The 15,389-nt window shown below is 36.4% G+C and overlaps 1 protein-coding gene across 46 annotated transcripts in view; it reads right to left on the bottom strand.

The window, feature by feature from the left end:
• Nucleotides 1-15,389, bottom strand: part of LOC108706710 (ankyrin-2) — a 270,308-nt gene that overhangs the window by 62,519 nt on the left and 192,400 nt on the right. For 38 of the 46 annotated variants that reach the window (XM_041579614.1, XM_041579607.1, XM_041579608.1 and 35 more), the window contains 7 exons: nucleotides 14,209-14,307; nucleotides 13,529-13,627; nucleotides 11,503-11,700; nucleotides 10,223-10,321; nucleotides 8,693-8,791; nucleotides 7,607-7,705; nucleotides 3,622-3,720 (listed from right to left, as the gene is read on the bottom strand). In XM_041579614.1, coding sequence (XP_041435548.1) covers nucleotides 3,622-3,720; nucleotides 7,607-7,705; nucleotides 8,693-8,791; nucleotides 10,223-10,321; nucleotides 11,503-11,700; nucleotides 13,529-13,627; nucleotides 14,209-14,307 — 792 coding nt within the window. The remainder of the gene's footprint in view (nucleotides 1-3,621; nucleotides 3,721-7,606; nucleotides 7,706-8,692; nucleotides 8,792-10,222; nucleotides 10,322-11,502; nucleotides 11,701-13,528; nucleotides 13,628-14,208; nucleotides 14,308-15,389) is intronic. The other 8 variants (XM_041579621.1, XM_041579639.1, XM_041579643.1 and 5 more) reach the window with 1 other exon arrangement.

Below are 15,389 nucleotides of genomic sequence, written 5' to 3'. Positions count from 1 at the left end.
GTGGCAAATCTGGTGTTAGTATGGCATACATTAAAAGACAAACAAGGGAAAGTTGTGCTCACCACTATTTTTTAAAACCATTAAACCATGGTTTTAAAAAATAGTGGTGAGCACAACTTTCCCTTGTTTGTTATAGTTATACAGGAGCAGTGACCAGCTCCATGTTGTAGCTCCCACCCTTCCCAGCTATAGTCAGGTGATCCCACTGGTGTCTAATAAAAGGGCAGCCAAGTATGGGGGTTTACTTTGAAAGCAGCAAGTAAGTTGCAGGTAAAACCTAGTCCCTTTATAAAATGTATAATGAAGCAATAGAATTCTTAATGAATCAGATAAAATTGAGCATAGGACTGGCCAGATATGGGATGACTTTGACGTAGTTGGCCAGCTTAAATATATTGCAATATATGGACAAACAATCCCTGTTTTGTTTAAAGGAGCAGTATGCACAAATGTCGCTGTCTTAAATATATTGATAATGGGTTGAGTGCAGAGGACTCTTGTATTTGACTATACATTAAAAGACACCTTGATAAATTCACCATCAATTTAACACAGTTTTTTCCACCATATTTTCTGTGAATTTAGTTTTACACAGAGTAATAAATGGGCCCGAGTGTACAGCTTGACTAATGCACAAAGGACATTTTGAGCAAAACTGTTTTTTAGCAATAATCTATGAAAAATTAAAAAAAACAAAATTACCTTTCACTAGTTTTCAGGGTAAAGAAGAAACATGCAAGCATAAGTGATGTCCACTTTTAACCACCTGTCTCTTCCAAAGATACAGTGTTTCCCATGCTTTGCTAGGAAAGTGGTTTTGTGACTGCCAGTATTCTCCACTAGTGCAACAGCAAAAACATTGCACTATAAATCTGAATTGCACATTGCTTTTTTTTTACTGGTGCACATATGCAATACTTTTTCCAATGGTCAATGAAAACTCTTCACATGGCATATATTTGATCCCTTATTGGTGATCAGGGACTCAGGGTGCCTATAAAGCACACTGATATAACACCAAATGTTTTTACATTAAAAAAAAAAACTTTGTAGCCTATGGGGGAATTTGGAAAAAATCTTTAGATACATTTTTTTCCATACAATTCTTAGAATCTAAGGCATTTTTGGCCCTAAAACCTTAAAATATGCGGTTACGTTTAATGTAGTTACTTCATTTTAAAGGGGACCCGTCACCCAAACAAAATTATCCAAATCCTATTTTATCATGTTAGTCAAGCAAAATGAACTTTAATTACACTGTATAAATTATTTGAATCTTGTTTCCTTCAGTCTGGGAACTCATAATTATAACAAGCAGGTAGGAGCCATTTTGTGGACACTGTTATTAAGACAAGACTTGTATCATCTCAGAATCTTGTTTGGGCACCAGAATGGGGGACCTGATGTCCATCCCCATGCCCTAGTTACACAATTAAATCGTTAAGAGAGCTGGGGGAAGGTAGGGAGAGCGGTGACATCTAGGAAGTGCTGAATGGAAAGTGAAAGTAATTGCTTGCCCCGCCTCTATGCCTAGGCATAGAGGCGGGTAGGCAATACTTGATTGACAGCTGATATTTTTAAATGAGTTTACAACAGCTATGAATGCTTTAATAAAAAAAAAGAAATTGGATTTCATATTTAATTTAAGAAGGACTTTTATTATACAGATTTTTATGTCTGGGTGACGGGTCCACTTTAAGGCATGTTCAAAGCCAGTTTTAGAAGGGCCAAAAATGTAAATGAATGCAGATCTGTGCAGTTTCCTGCAGTTTGCAATTAATAAACACAGATTAACCAGGAATAAACATTCAGCAATCTATAAGCAGTGGGTAGGTAGACTGAACTAAAGCAGTAACATTAACTTTTTGGTGTGAAAAATATGAATCCAAGTCGTATTGAAAAGTATCTGTTAATTTTGTTTCTTTCATTTGTTTAATGTCATATAATATCCTATTTAAACAAACAATGCAAGCATACATTTATATTGCAGTACAGTTCAATTGTTTTGTTTATATTTAAATAATTTTTAACTGCTTTAAAACATGGTGCTCAAATTGCATTGAAATCCCTTTCTCTCAAGTAACATCTAGCATTCTAGATTTTAGATCACTTAACTAAACTAAATTATAGCAGCTAAAACACCAGTATCTCTACCTATACAAACTCAGCTGCTTCTCTGTTACCCTGACAACCTCCTCAACTAAATAGAAAACTTGAGCTGGACGGTTTGTTGCTGTATCTCTTGCAGCAGATAATGCTTGTGAAGTGTATACTAAGGGCAAGGCTATGAGATTTGTGATGCTAGAAGCTTTACTTTTATCCTCAGATCTGACTTCCTTCTTTTTTGTGCTACAATGACAACCAAATAATACGTATTCTCCTTGACAAAGGCTATAGTGCTGAAACGTTGGGGTGTTCTCATTATTGGCAAGTGTATCTGCTCCCTGTGGTTTCTCCCTTTTTGCCTTGATCTTGTAACTTGATGGTTGTATATATTTGTGCTAATACTGTTGTGCATAATATACCAGTTTATCTGATGTATATTTGTTTGCGATACACTATATAAAAGAGAGTTTTTAAAATACCACCGTTGTTTACTAAGTATTATTTTCTTTATTGAGTGTGCATCCCCTCTCTATTCTTATATATGGTTTTGGGTAACTGACTGTGGTTATTCCGGGGGTTATCTGCACCTCATATTTCTTAAAAAAGAGTTGTTTTCCCTTTCTAATATTGGGAGTGCCCTCCATTAACTTACATTTGTATATGCACTCTAAACAATCACATAAAATAAAGGCTCAGCTGTCATGTGCATAGCATAGCAACATGTGTCTAAACTACAGCTAGGATGCACTACTTCTCAGATATACTCATGAAGCAATTTACAGGTGACTGTCACAGTGAATTGCTTTATATTGGGTGATAGAGTTGGCAATACTTATTAACCCCTTCAGTGCTGAATGGAGACCACGGAGCTGAACACACTTGATCTGCATGAGGTCCAATCCAATTCTCCAGAATAAAAATAACTAAGTGACCTGAGTTCTTAAAAACACGTTTCTGATTATTTGCTCAACTGCACAATAAAATTATTCTGGAAACCTATGTTGTTTAACTACAAATCCCAGCTCCCTCCAACACCCTTTGATTGTCAGTGAGTTGTATTTCAGATCAGGGGTATCCAGTTGTTTATGTCTTCCTATAGCATGAATCCATTAAAAGAACTATATCTATATACAGGCAGTCCCCGGGTTAAGTACGAGATAGGGATTGTAAATTTGTTCTTAAGTTGAATTTGTATGTAAGTTGAATCATATACATTTACTTATTAAATGCAAAAAGTCAAGCAAACCATAGTATGTTACTGTAATAGCCTCTGTAAGTGTCAGTTGTATGTAATTCGGGTGTATGTAACTCAAGGACTCCCTGTATACAGAACACTGTCACTCTTAAGATGCATATATGATTGGCTGTTGTAGTAAAAAAGAATTAACATTATAAAATGAAAGTACCGGTATACATTCTTGAATGAAACATAATTGTTCAGCTGAGTTGGTTTATGAGACTAACTAACCAAACTAAAGCCCTAAGCAGTATATAGCTGATGCTGCAGATACATACCGTGGTTGTAGTGACGATCTCTTCTGTAACAACCTTCAGCGTATCCACCACAGAGATATATCCCAGCCGTCTAGCAATCGCCAGGGCAGTGTTGCCATTCTACAGGGAAAGAAGGTGGAGTAGGAGACAGAATGAGAGAATGGGAGCCAATGAGATCATACACACTGCCAGGAGTGAGCCAGCTTTTCCATCCTAAACAAGGCACCATACACGAGAACCAGCAGTACTTTCTACCAACAACCTCTATTTAACTTCAGAAGTTCTTCTCCCTCTTTCAGATCCCCATAGCAACACAACATGCCGACATCTGCCAGCTTTTCTGTATTAGAATGTGCTGTCTGTGTTAAATCTGTGCCTGCGAGAAAACATTTGCCTTGAGTGCATACGGCAGCTACTGTTACTTCTTCCAGAAACATAATCAGTTGCTAAAGTTCATCAAAAATAATATTCAATATTTTAAGAATGTTTTTGTTGCTGCTCTCTTAACAAAAGCAGCTTCAGTCAGCAGTCCTGCTGTGGAAATGTGAAGCCTATAAAGAACTGCCTTCATCTGGATACAGTGTTCCCTAAAGAAAAATAAAGCAGCACACACATCTGACAGTCATTTAGTGTAAGTATGTTATTTCCACAGAGGAAAATCTTACATTCACTATCTATGAAGTAACATAGAATATATGTTGGGAAAAGCCATCATTCATGAATTCTTGATGTTACTTTTTGCCTGCTGGCAAAAAATACAATCTAAAATGTAATAATGTACAGAATATTTTCAGAGATAAGGATTTTATTCTGCTGCAACTTTAAGAGTTAATTCACAGAGCTAGTGCAAGTCTAATATCATTACAGAAGAGGTCTCTAAAATTAAAACAAATAGTTAATCCGCCAAATAAATCAGATACTTCTCTACAAGTAGAGACAGACAATCTTATTAAAGAAATAGACATTTATACCCAGTAAGCACCAGCTGGCCAGCAGAAGGTTAATGCTACCCAGAATAACCCTACACTGCAGTAACAGGTATCTGTATCCTTACTAACATACAGCTGGGGTTAATTTGCTTCAGTTCAGTAACCAACAGCAACCAATCAGCTACTACTTTTACAAATAGTTAAAATGAGCAATCGTATGATGTTGCTGTGGGATACTGAATTGCTAAAGTCCATGTAATGCAACTGTGACTGCTGAGATTTTTATGACAAAATAAATCTAGACTGGACATTGGTATTGTGTCTGCATAGGCAAAGTATACCCACACCTCCTCCAATCAGTGCTAAAGATTCCCACAATGCCCTGATATATAGAGCTACAATTAGATAAAAACCTCTGGAGTTGCCTGACTGGGAGCTTCCTGTGGTGTTTCTTGTGGTTTTGTTGTAGACATTATTACTTTATGCTACTGTCTGTGCTAGTTTTAACCTCATAGGGGTAGGAAAGCTAAAAATTATATTTAGCAGATTTCCTACATTCTAATTCCAAAAATGAACTGATATAAACTCAAAATGAGCCTCTGGGTACTTTTGCAATTTACATTCATTTTCTATTTTTAGTGGTTTTCTGATATATTAGCAATTTTAAACTGTTCTTTGTTTCTTTGTTCCTTACAAATCTTACTGCATGTTATGCAGAGAAGCTACCTGTTTAATTAATCATGTCCTGTTAATCTGGAACATTGTAAAATAGGTGTATGCTTCAGCGCTTTGGACTACTAGTCCAGCCTGGATGACTAGCTCAAGACATACATCTAACTCCAAAAAAGATCAACAGAAACCATTCTCCTGATTTACTACCAGCATTGGACTGGGTGTCAAAAGAGATCAACAGAAAGCGTTCTCCTGATTTACTACCAGCATTGGACTGGGGGTCCGTGGCCCACCAGAGCTTCTGCCTTAGGGGCCCCCAAGAGGGTCTGGGTCGATGTAGGCCCACTGGGTCCTGGTCCTGGTGTACGACTGTCCCAGTAAAACCCTGTTTACTATACTGACACATCTAAAGTTGATACTGCATGCCCAAATGCACAGAGCATAGAAATAAACATATTCATTAAAAAGCAGAAAGTGTAAACATCCTACCCCCTCCAGGGTGGATGATTTCCTTATTTCAGTAAGACTAACATCACAGGGCCCTTTGAGTACACTTAACCTCTTCCTGAACCACAATAACTATCTTAAGGGGCAGATCCCCAGATTCCAAAACGCTGATTAAAAAAAAGGATATATTTTACTTTGCCAAAGTTTAACAAACAGTTTGTAGGCTTAAGGCCAATACAAACTCTATTGTCCTTGTCATGCAGCATATATGTTTGAAGAAGCTTTTTACCGTGGGCCCAGCAGAAAACCTTCTTAGACCGTGGGCCCATTAATTTAATGTCTCCATTAAACCTTATTTTAAGCACCTTGCACCATACCCTGCAAACGACCATCAAAAGTCTACAGAGTGGGAATATGGCCAGAGTCGGACTGGCCCACAGGGATACCAGGAAAACACCCTATTGTCAGTGTCAGTCCCTATTTCTTAATGGGAAAAAGAGGCTTAATAATGGAAGAATAGAGTAAGTCGATATAAAAGACTAGGAGAATAACGAGGTTGAGTAAGGAGGGGAATATTAGTTTGGAAAGTGGGCCCACGCTCTATGGTTTTCTGCTGGGTCCGCAGTCTAAGGTTTTCTGGTGGGCCAACGATCTAAGATTTTCTGCTGGGCCCACAGACTAAAGTTTTCTGCTGGGCTCACGGTCTAAGGTTTTCTGTCTAAGGTTTTCCAGATAATGGATCCTATTCTTATACCTGTACCTCTGTGAAGGGTGCAATCTGCCTGGGAACTGGATGGGGGTTGTAGAATTTCTCATTGTTTCAGAGTGCACATCAATCTCTCCTGCAGTAGTAAGAGTTGATTTTTTTCATTTTAGCCCAGTTCTTAAAGTTGCATAAACTCTGGGATAGCGCAGGTAATTTATGCTACGGGCACATACATGCATGTGCAGCCTGAGGCCAAGCACTCAAATCCCTATGGCTAAAAAATACTTTTACATAAGTTTAATAATAGGAAATACAATAAGAAAATATTTTAGGGAAAATAATAAAAAAAAGTTCTGACCAGCTTTTCTGGTGTTGCATGCTAAAAGGTGTAATTTACTGTAACACGGGAGGTCATTGATGTCATGTTATAAAAAAAAACCAAGAATGCTTTATCTGTAAATGTACAATAATTGCCAACCGTATACATACTCATTATGATCATGCTTGGGAATACTGTAGTCCATGTGTTTTTTAATGGCAGGAGTAAGTTATAAATCTTACCACCAGATGGCAAAACAGACCATATTTCTTGGGCATTCTTGTAAAGCTAAAAGGCCTTATTACTCTCAGAGGCTTATCTATTAAAGGTCATATTTCCTGGTTTTAGAGGTTTTTGAAGCCCCAGCTAAATTCACTAACTCTAAAATCACGATTGTCATTGAATTTATTAAAAGTTCAGAATAAAAAAAGTAAGAACGAAAGAAAAGCGATGAATCTAAAAAAAACAGAATACCACAAATTTCAGACAACTGAAGTGAAAAAAAAAACTTCCAAAAACCTCTAATATTCTTATTGGCTTAAAAATGGGCCAATAGGATCAGCACTCCTCCCGAAGACTTCTATAACACCTCGACAACTTTTACTTTTTTTAAGTTTTTAAGTTTTGCATGAAAGGCTTTTGTGGTTTTTTTTTTCACTTGATAAATCTTGAATTTTTAGAGCTTTTTAGAAAACCAGGAAAACCACTCATTTTTTGTGAATCGTGAAAAAAAAATCGCAATTCAATTGTTAGTAAATGGGCCCCTTAGTTCCAACCAGTGATCATCATTCCAGGCTACTGCAGGAGAGGCCTTCTATGATTCTCCTCCATGCACACATACCTAAGAATTCCACAGACAGCAGTCAACACATCATTTAACTTGACTGCAATTTAAATGTACTAGATATGAACAAAAAAAAACAGAGTACTTACTGTAGTTGTAACGTTGGGCTTGGCACCATGTTGCAGCAGAACATTTATAATGTGGGTATGTCCCTGCTGTGCAGCTTGATGTAAAGGAGTATAACCATTCTGTTTGTAAAAGGAAGAATTAACAAGATAGTTCATAACTAGCATCCTGGCAGTTATTAATTATTTCTACTATTATGTTTGTTCTATTATATTTATAGGAAACCTAATAGTTATTATTTGCTAATAAATGGAAGTTAATAACACATAATCTATGATTATAGAGCGCTGTGACACCACCAATAAGTTCCAGTTAGGATGCAGAAGATGCAAAATGTAACTGGATATAAATTTAGAAAACTATTGTAACAGTTTGTGTCTTCACTTACACCATTCTTTTCTAAGAAACAGCTTAATAATTAAGAATATAGCTTCTTATTGTTAAAAAATACCTCTGAATGATCTTTGTTACCAAATGAAAAACATAGGGGGAAATCAAGCTTGCTATGCAACTAATACCATTTTTATTGAGAGCAATATTTCAGAAGACAACTTTACAAATATTGACAAAAATACTTTGGGCTAAACTATAGGTATAAATTGTGCACATGAATAGAATTAAACATCAAGCTCAGCTTTGGTTGTGTTCCGTAGATTTTGCCTGAATTCATCTATTCATTGTCATTGTAGGGTGCATCCAGAGTTTCAGACAGAAGGACAAGTGCACAGTGTTGGTTGAGACCATGATGATTGACAGACACAATTCATTCTTAACTAAGATATTTGATGCATGCTGTTCAACAAAAGATTCTAAAAACGTTCAGAACTAAAGAGAGTCCAAATCATAGTGCCACTGACATGGCATAACAGCATAGTCAGACTTATTTAAGATCTGTGTTTCCATATTTGAGTCTATATCAATCTTTCTTCTCACATTACAAATCTCTTTTTGACTTTATATTCTGTATCATGGCTTCCAGGCTCAATTACAGTAAATTTAATTGCTCCATTAAAATAAAAAATGCACAGAACTAATTTGCAGAACCACAAAGCAAAAGAATAAACAGAAAACAGTGCAAGTAAAATGCTTGCTAAATGGCAAATCATTACCTTGGTTTTAGCATTGACACTTGCTCCATGGTTTAGAAGAAAGTTCACCATCTTTATGTTTCCATAGTGACAAGCCACAATTAGCGGTGTGTAACCCAGCTACAAAAAAAAAAAGTATTCATTAAGATTTAGCTGCAATACTAATGGGCAGGTTGGCACATATACTGAGAATATTGGGACATTTATCATTTAAAAACAAAATAAATATGGGGACATTTGCACAAATGAAAAGTAGGCAGCTGTGTTAAGATAACAGAGAACACTCGGAATAAATGAGCATAAAGCAAATTGAGAATAATCTAAAAGGGTATTTAACGCTAACATGACTGTAGTTATACAAATTGGGTATAGATTTTTACATTTGCTGGTCAGGACCATACTAGTCATCAATATAATACAGTTACAGATATGCACTGCTAAGGCTGAAGGTGGTTCATACAAAGCTAGGTAAGAGAAGGATAGGCTGTTGAGAAGTAGCTCACACCATGATGCTAATAGTCCTGTCATGGCATCATATGATATAGGTCACCTTATTTAGCTGTTATGTCCTTTATTTGTCCCAAACAAAAGAAATTAAAGTACAATCAATTTTTTTTATAATATATCTATATAAATATATAAAACATTTATAAATTATAAATTATCTGTATATTAGATAAAAGGGCTCATTAACTAATAATAGAGGCACCAATTGAGTCACTTGAATTGCTAGTAACATCATAGAGTGCACTTATATATTTTTTTACATTTAAAGTGTCTGTTCATCCAGCACCTACTGTAAGTTTAAACAATTTCTTGGCAACATGAGGTTTTCGTTATCTAATCCTATAGAGAGCCACAAATGGCCTTTAATCTCTGTTTATCTTTTTAAGAACTAAAGCCATTGTATGCTGCAGAGCATATCTGCTATGAGCCACATTCAGCTTTAATGGCTGCTTTCATGACTAAACAGAAGATTACTGTATTTATATAAACTTATATTTATTAAAAGTTTTTATTTTTATTTTAAACATTTTCAAAACCAATAGAAAACATAGAAGAAGAAAGAAGGTAGAGAGGGGAGGTGAGGTATATAAACTTATATAAAGTGTAGCTGCGCCTCTGAAATAGGAATGCACCATATTCAGGATTCAGTTCAGAATCGGGCAGAATTCTACCTTTTTCAGCAGGATTCGGATTCGGCTGAACTGAATCGGCCGGTTCGGCCGAATCCAAAATAGTGGATTTGGTGCATCCCTGAAGCAAACATACAATTTTAACAATCAAGTGTAACAGTACATTATATTTTAATGCATTTAATTGTTTTACTGGTCCTACCATATTTGTGGAGTCCCAGTTATGGTAGTGTCTTTATAATTCTAATCCTTGTTTTAAGATACTGGAGGCCTAAACAAATGCTGGACTGCAAAAATATCAAAATCTCTTCTCTGCAGTGTCCTTGGAGAAGCGGTTTGAGTAAAAGATCCTATGACATTTGATGGGGGAGTATCTGGATGGAATTTAACTAGATGCACAGCTTGCCATAATTACCTTAGTCTGAGCATCAAGGTTGGCCTCATTCTCTGACAATATTTCTGCTACAATCACCTTGTCCTCCTGTGCTGCGAGGTGCAATGGTGTCAGTCCATTCTAAATGAAGCACAATAAGGAACTATTAAAATCATCAACAAAAACATTCAATTCAAGTAAACAGAGAGAATAGACCTTGAGCTGGAAGTTTCTACGAACTGTAACATTGTAATGCGGATATTCTTCTTTAGCAACATTAAAGCTTAACTAACACTGAGGGGCAGATTTATCAAGGGTCGAATTTCGAAGTAAAAAATACTTTGAAATTCGACCATCTAATTAAAATACTTTGACTTCAAATATCGAAGTTGAAGGATTTTTCACCGAATTTGGCCATCGAATGATCAAAGTAAAATCGTTCAATCGATCGATTTTAGCATACAATCGAACGATTTTACTTCGATGAGTAAAGACTTAGAAAACGGTTGTAGAAGGTCCCCATAGGCTAACATAACACTTCGGCAGGTTTAATTAATTAAGTTAATTGAAGGTTTTTTAAGACAGTACTTTTTTTTGAGACAGTACTACGATTATCGAATGGTTGAATATTCAAACTATTTTTACTTCAAATCAAATTCGAAGTAAATTCGAAGTCGTAGTATCCAAAAAATTACTTTGAATTTTGAATTTTTTTACTTCGAAAATTCCCTCAAATTCACTTCGACCCTTGATAAATCTGCCCCTAAAAGTGTTTATAGTGCTTTAAGCAGACTCTAAGTGCCACAATAAGAATTATAAGAATTCTACCTAATTCTAAATTCTAACGAGCTTGGATTACAATTACGCTTAATGACTTTTGTGATTTTTTTTTGAAGAAACAAATAAAATCAATGTTATAGGCTATAACAAAATGCCAGTGCAATGGGAAAACTCAATTTTTGCAAAAATATACCCTTCCATTTATACAAAATGGTATCTGCACATTTCCCTCACTTACTCAGGCCTGGATTTGTGGAAAGGCCACCTAGGCCCGGGCCTAGGGCGGCAGGATTTTAGGGGGGTGGCATGCTTCCCAACCACACCCACATTGGTTCAAAAACACTGGGGATGCGCTGGAGATACAACCATTTTTTAAATTTCCCATGCGCCAATCCCCATTGCTCTTGTCCGCCTGGAGGGGACAGGGGCAATGAACCGCAGTGGGCCTAGGGGCACCCACTATGTAAATCCGGCCCTGCACTTACTTTGACATACTCTTTGAACATGGTTTAAACCAAATACAATAAAGCAGAGCCACCTACCTTAGTAACGACATGAATGTTGGCCTTCTTATTCAGCAGCAGTGTTACCATATCAGCATGACCCTCCTGGGCTGCAAGGTGAAGTGGTGTCACTCCCTGATTGGTCAGAATGTTGGTCTCTGCTCCATAGTTTAGAAGTGTTGTAGCTATCTGCATTTGGTTCTTCTTGGCAGCAATGTGGAGTGGGGTGTAGCCATTCTAAACAAGGCAACAACTTACAATTATGGTTAAACTGCAAAACCAGCATAAAAACTCAACAGCTCCCTAAGGTGTAATTTATAAGTTCTTCAAAGGACTTGTCCTTTTGTGTATGGTGAGTAAGAGTTGCTTTCCTATCAAATAGAAAATATAAGCAAACTTTTAGAGTTTCAACAGGATATAAATGCCCAATGACAACATGGGTATCAAACAAAAAATAACATGCATACTGAGGCATTGACAACAACTGCTATGTTGGTTCCCACAGAAACACAACATTTGAAAAGAAAAACAAGAGATTATATTTTTATATATTTTAACACCACACCACACAGAGAGGTCAGTGATAATGTTACTTTATTGAAGTTCGTTTAAAAGTTGCCTGTGCATGTGTTTTGTCTGTACTAGTCATCTGTATATGAACTGCAGTATTGTGTACATAAATAAAGAATAATGTGAATGCTCAATCATATGCAAAGATTGCTTGTCCAAAGCACCAAACATCCTATTAGGGCCATCAAGTGAACCAGTACAATGTAATCAAACTGAATGGGCAAGGAGACAAGGGCACAAATTACCATTTTAGGATACCAGATATGACATGTTAATTTGTAGTGCCATTCTTAATCTCACCTCAAGCATTTTTCAATAGACTATTTGGCCAAAAGCGTCTAAATATGAAAATGTTTATGTTTTTGCTGGTATACTAAAAATAAAATAGTCCTCTAGGAATGTTTTACAATAAGGGTTTATTAATTAAAGTCATAATGCCAAAAACGTAACATTTTTTGTGGAAAAAAAAAAGTCAGAGGATGGAAAAAGTCTGAATCCGAAATTCCAGCATCTCAGACCTGCCAAGGTTGTATATAAGTCAATGGGAAAAGTCCAGAAGATATTCTGATCTGCGGTGGGTTTCATGCAATAATCCGAAAATATTGTGGTTTACGGGCAAAAATCCCAAAAATTTTTACGAATCTAATTTTCACAAGTTTTTCGAGTTTTTCCCCACACTGGAATTTTCCGGGAAGATGTATTGATAAATAAGGGGAAATAACCCGTACGGATTTGGTTGGAGCATTTTTCAGAAAATAATGACATAAATTCGGATTTTAATAAATAACCCACTTTGTGTTAAAGGAATTGTTCAGTGTAAAAATAAAAACTGGGTAAATATACTTTCTATCCTCAGGTCATTGGACTGCTTTTTTTATTCTCTCATAGTACAGTCCATTTACATTTATTTCACCGTCACCTCATGTACCTGTTATTTTGTATACTGTACTGCACTGCTGTGTTGCTTTTTATATTTCTATATTTTTATACAATCTTCGCTCACTGTCACTTATGTAAATAACATGGCTCATCTTGCCCTACATTTGCTCTGCTGCTATACTTAATGTACATTTTTTCTTAGAATTCTTATTTTTATGGTAAACCTTTTGTACTTTTGGTATTTAACTAGTATGTTTTTAATTATGCACAGGTTGACCATAGAAGAAATTTGATATAGTGATTTGTGAAAAGGTGGAATTATAGTAGTCCCTGAGCAGTTACTGAGCTCCAGGCTGCTGTGAATGTTTGTTGTTGGAGATTATCTATGTGCTTAACTATTATCAGCAATGGTTATTGGCTTAAAACAGTTCCACTACGTAGAAGAGGATACTTTTTGCCATTTAGAATTTTACTTTATCAGATCAGTTTATTCACATTTCCGCTATGTATGTCTGTAATTTTCCTTTCTAAAACAAAATTAATGGCAACCAGCTTCCATTAAGCAAGACAGTAAGCAGTCTTAGTAATGCAGTGTGTAGTGAGCACTTGGCCTCACCTTAGCAGTGACTTGAGGAGAAGCGCCCTTTTCCATTAACAGCAGCGCCACCTTCTGATTGTCATAGTGAGCAGCAACATGAAGTGGTGTGAGACCATTCTGAAAAGGGGTGCGTTTGTTAGGGTATTAAAATAGTTAGTAACTGACAGAGACATTAAAGATGAGTACAATTATTATTTTGCATGAAATTGCTGATATCAATGCCTTAGGGTGACTCATTCTTGAAATACATAATGCTGAAAGGAGAAGGAAAGTCCAAGTGAATGTATTTACCTACCTGGTTATTCCAGCGAGCACCACGGAGTGCTCTTCTTCCGGCCTCTACTTTCTTGTTGCGGCTGCGCATGCGCATTAAAGGGAGAGGCCGAACTTTAACTAAAAAGTCGGCTTTTTCATTCTACTGCGCATGCGTCTGCCCGGGGAAATTTGAAGAAAAAAGAAACTCGGAAGAGGACTGCTCTGTGTTGCTTACTGGAATAACCCCAGGCTAGTGCAGTTTTATGCTGATAGGAGCACCAGCCCGGCGTTTCAGGTAAGTAAATACATTCAATTGGGGGTGCCTAACATTTGGCACCCCCAAGTGTGAAACGACTTTCCTTCTCCTTTAATGACTTACCTTATGGAAGTCAATATTGTATTTTTTCTTTCCTACAATATGTTATAATAATGGATCACCTTACCTTTCCTGCTGCATCAGGGGGTGCTCGGCGCTGCAACAGTAATTTGGCCACATCTAGGCTTCCATACTTTGCTGCCACATGTAGCGGTGTAAATCCCTTCTGCAATTAAACAGAGAGGACAGTACTTTACCAACCCAAACATATCTAATATAAGTAATTCAAAAAATCTTCATAGTCATACTTTACCAAACCTTTACCCACTAAAACAAGCATGTACTTAATACCATTTTATGCAAAATTAGTTATGAATATCTTTCCAGTTAATTCAATATCAAATATACTGTTCATTAAAATATGCAGTGTGCTAATATTTTTTGTCAAAATGAAGTGTGTAACATATATTAGGTGATCCTCTGGTGAGCAAGGTGCATTTCAAATGAAGCATGTAAATTTTCAAATGAAGTACGTAGAGTCTGCATTTATGTTTTTTTTTTTTTATCTGAATGCAGTTTCTGCATGATGTGTGAACTGGTAGAGTATAAAATATTATCACTGCTCAGAAAACACAAACGAATAATCTATGAGCATTATAGAAAATATATAAATGTGAATTGTTCACATCTAGCTCAGTCGCTTTTTAAGAACATCCCTTTCTCTCCCTCACATACCTAAAATGTTTATGTATTTTCCAACATCTGTGAAAACATTTTCCCCATTGTCACAAATGTCTTATGACCACTTAGTATTAAACAGTAACATCTGTGCATGGACTGGAATGCCTGGCTGCATTCTGCACCACAGATCAATTTACTAATTCTGACACAATTGTGATGGTACATGTCATAGGCAACCTACAGTGCTCCAACTTCTGTCAAACTAATAAATCGTCTAAAGAATCGATGGGTTTTTCTGTTAAATAAATATCTGGATTACTAGAAGTTGCCTATCTCTGCTTTAGATCATCCCCAATTACCTGTGCAGAAATTATAGTGAGTTTCCACTGACACCATTTTTATTAATATCATATCACCATCTATAAATATTCTCCATCTAAATGTTGCCTTGTACAGGGGAATATTAATGAACAATTTGTAATGAATAAATTACAAATTGCAACAACTTCTCCACAGCTTACAGACAGCATGCATGAACTACATAACCCACAATGCATTGCACTATGATGTTCTGTTTCTTATTGAAATCCCGTGTGCAGGGAACTGTGGGGTTTGGAGAATGCAGGC

The sequence above is a fragment of the Xenopus laevis genome, chromosome 1S (genome assembly GCF_017654675.1).
Source record: "Xenopus laevis strain J_2021 chromosome 1S, Xenopus_laevis_v10.1, whole genome shotgun sequence".
Lineage (NCBI taxonomy): Eukaryota > Metazoa > Chordata > Amphibia > Anura > Pipidae > Xenopus > Xenopus laevis.
Note: the sequence above shows the minus strand (reverse complement) of the source record. Positions and strands in the feature narration are given on the sequence as shown.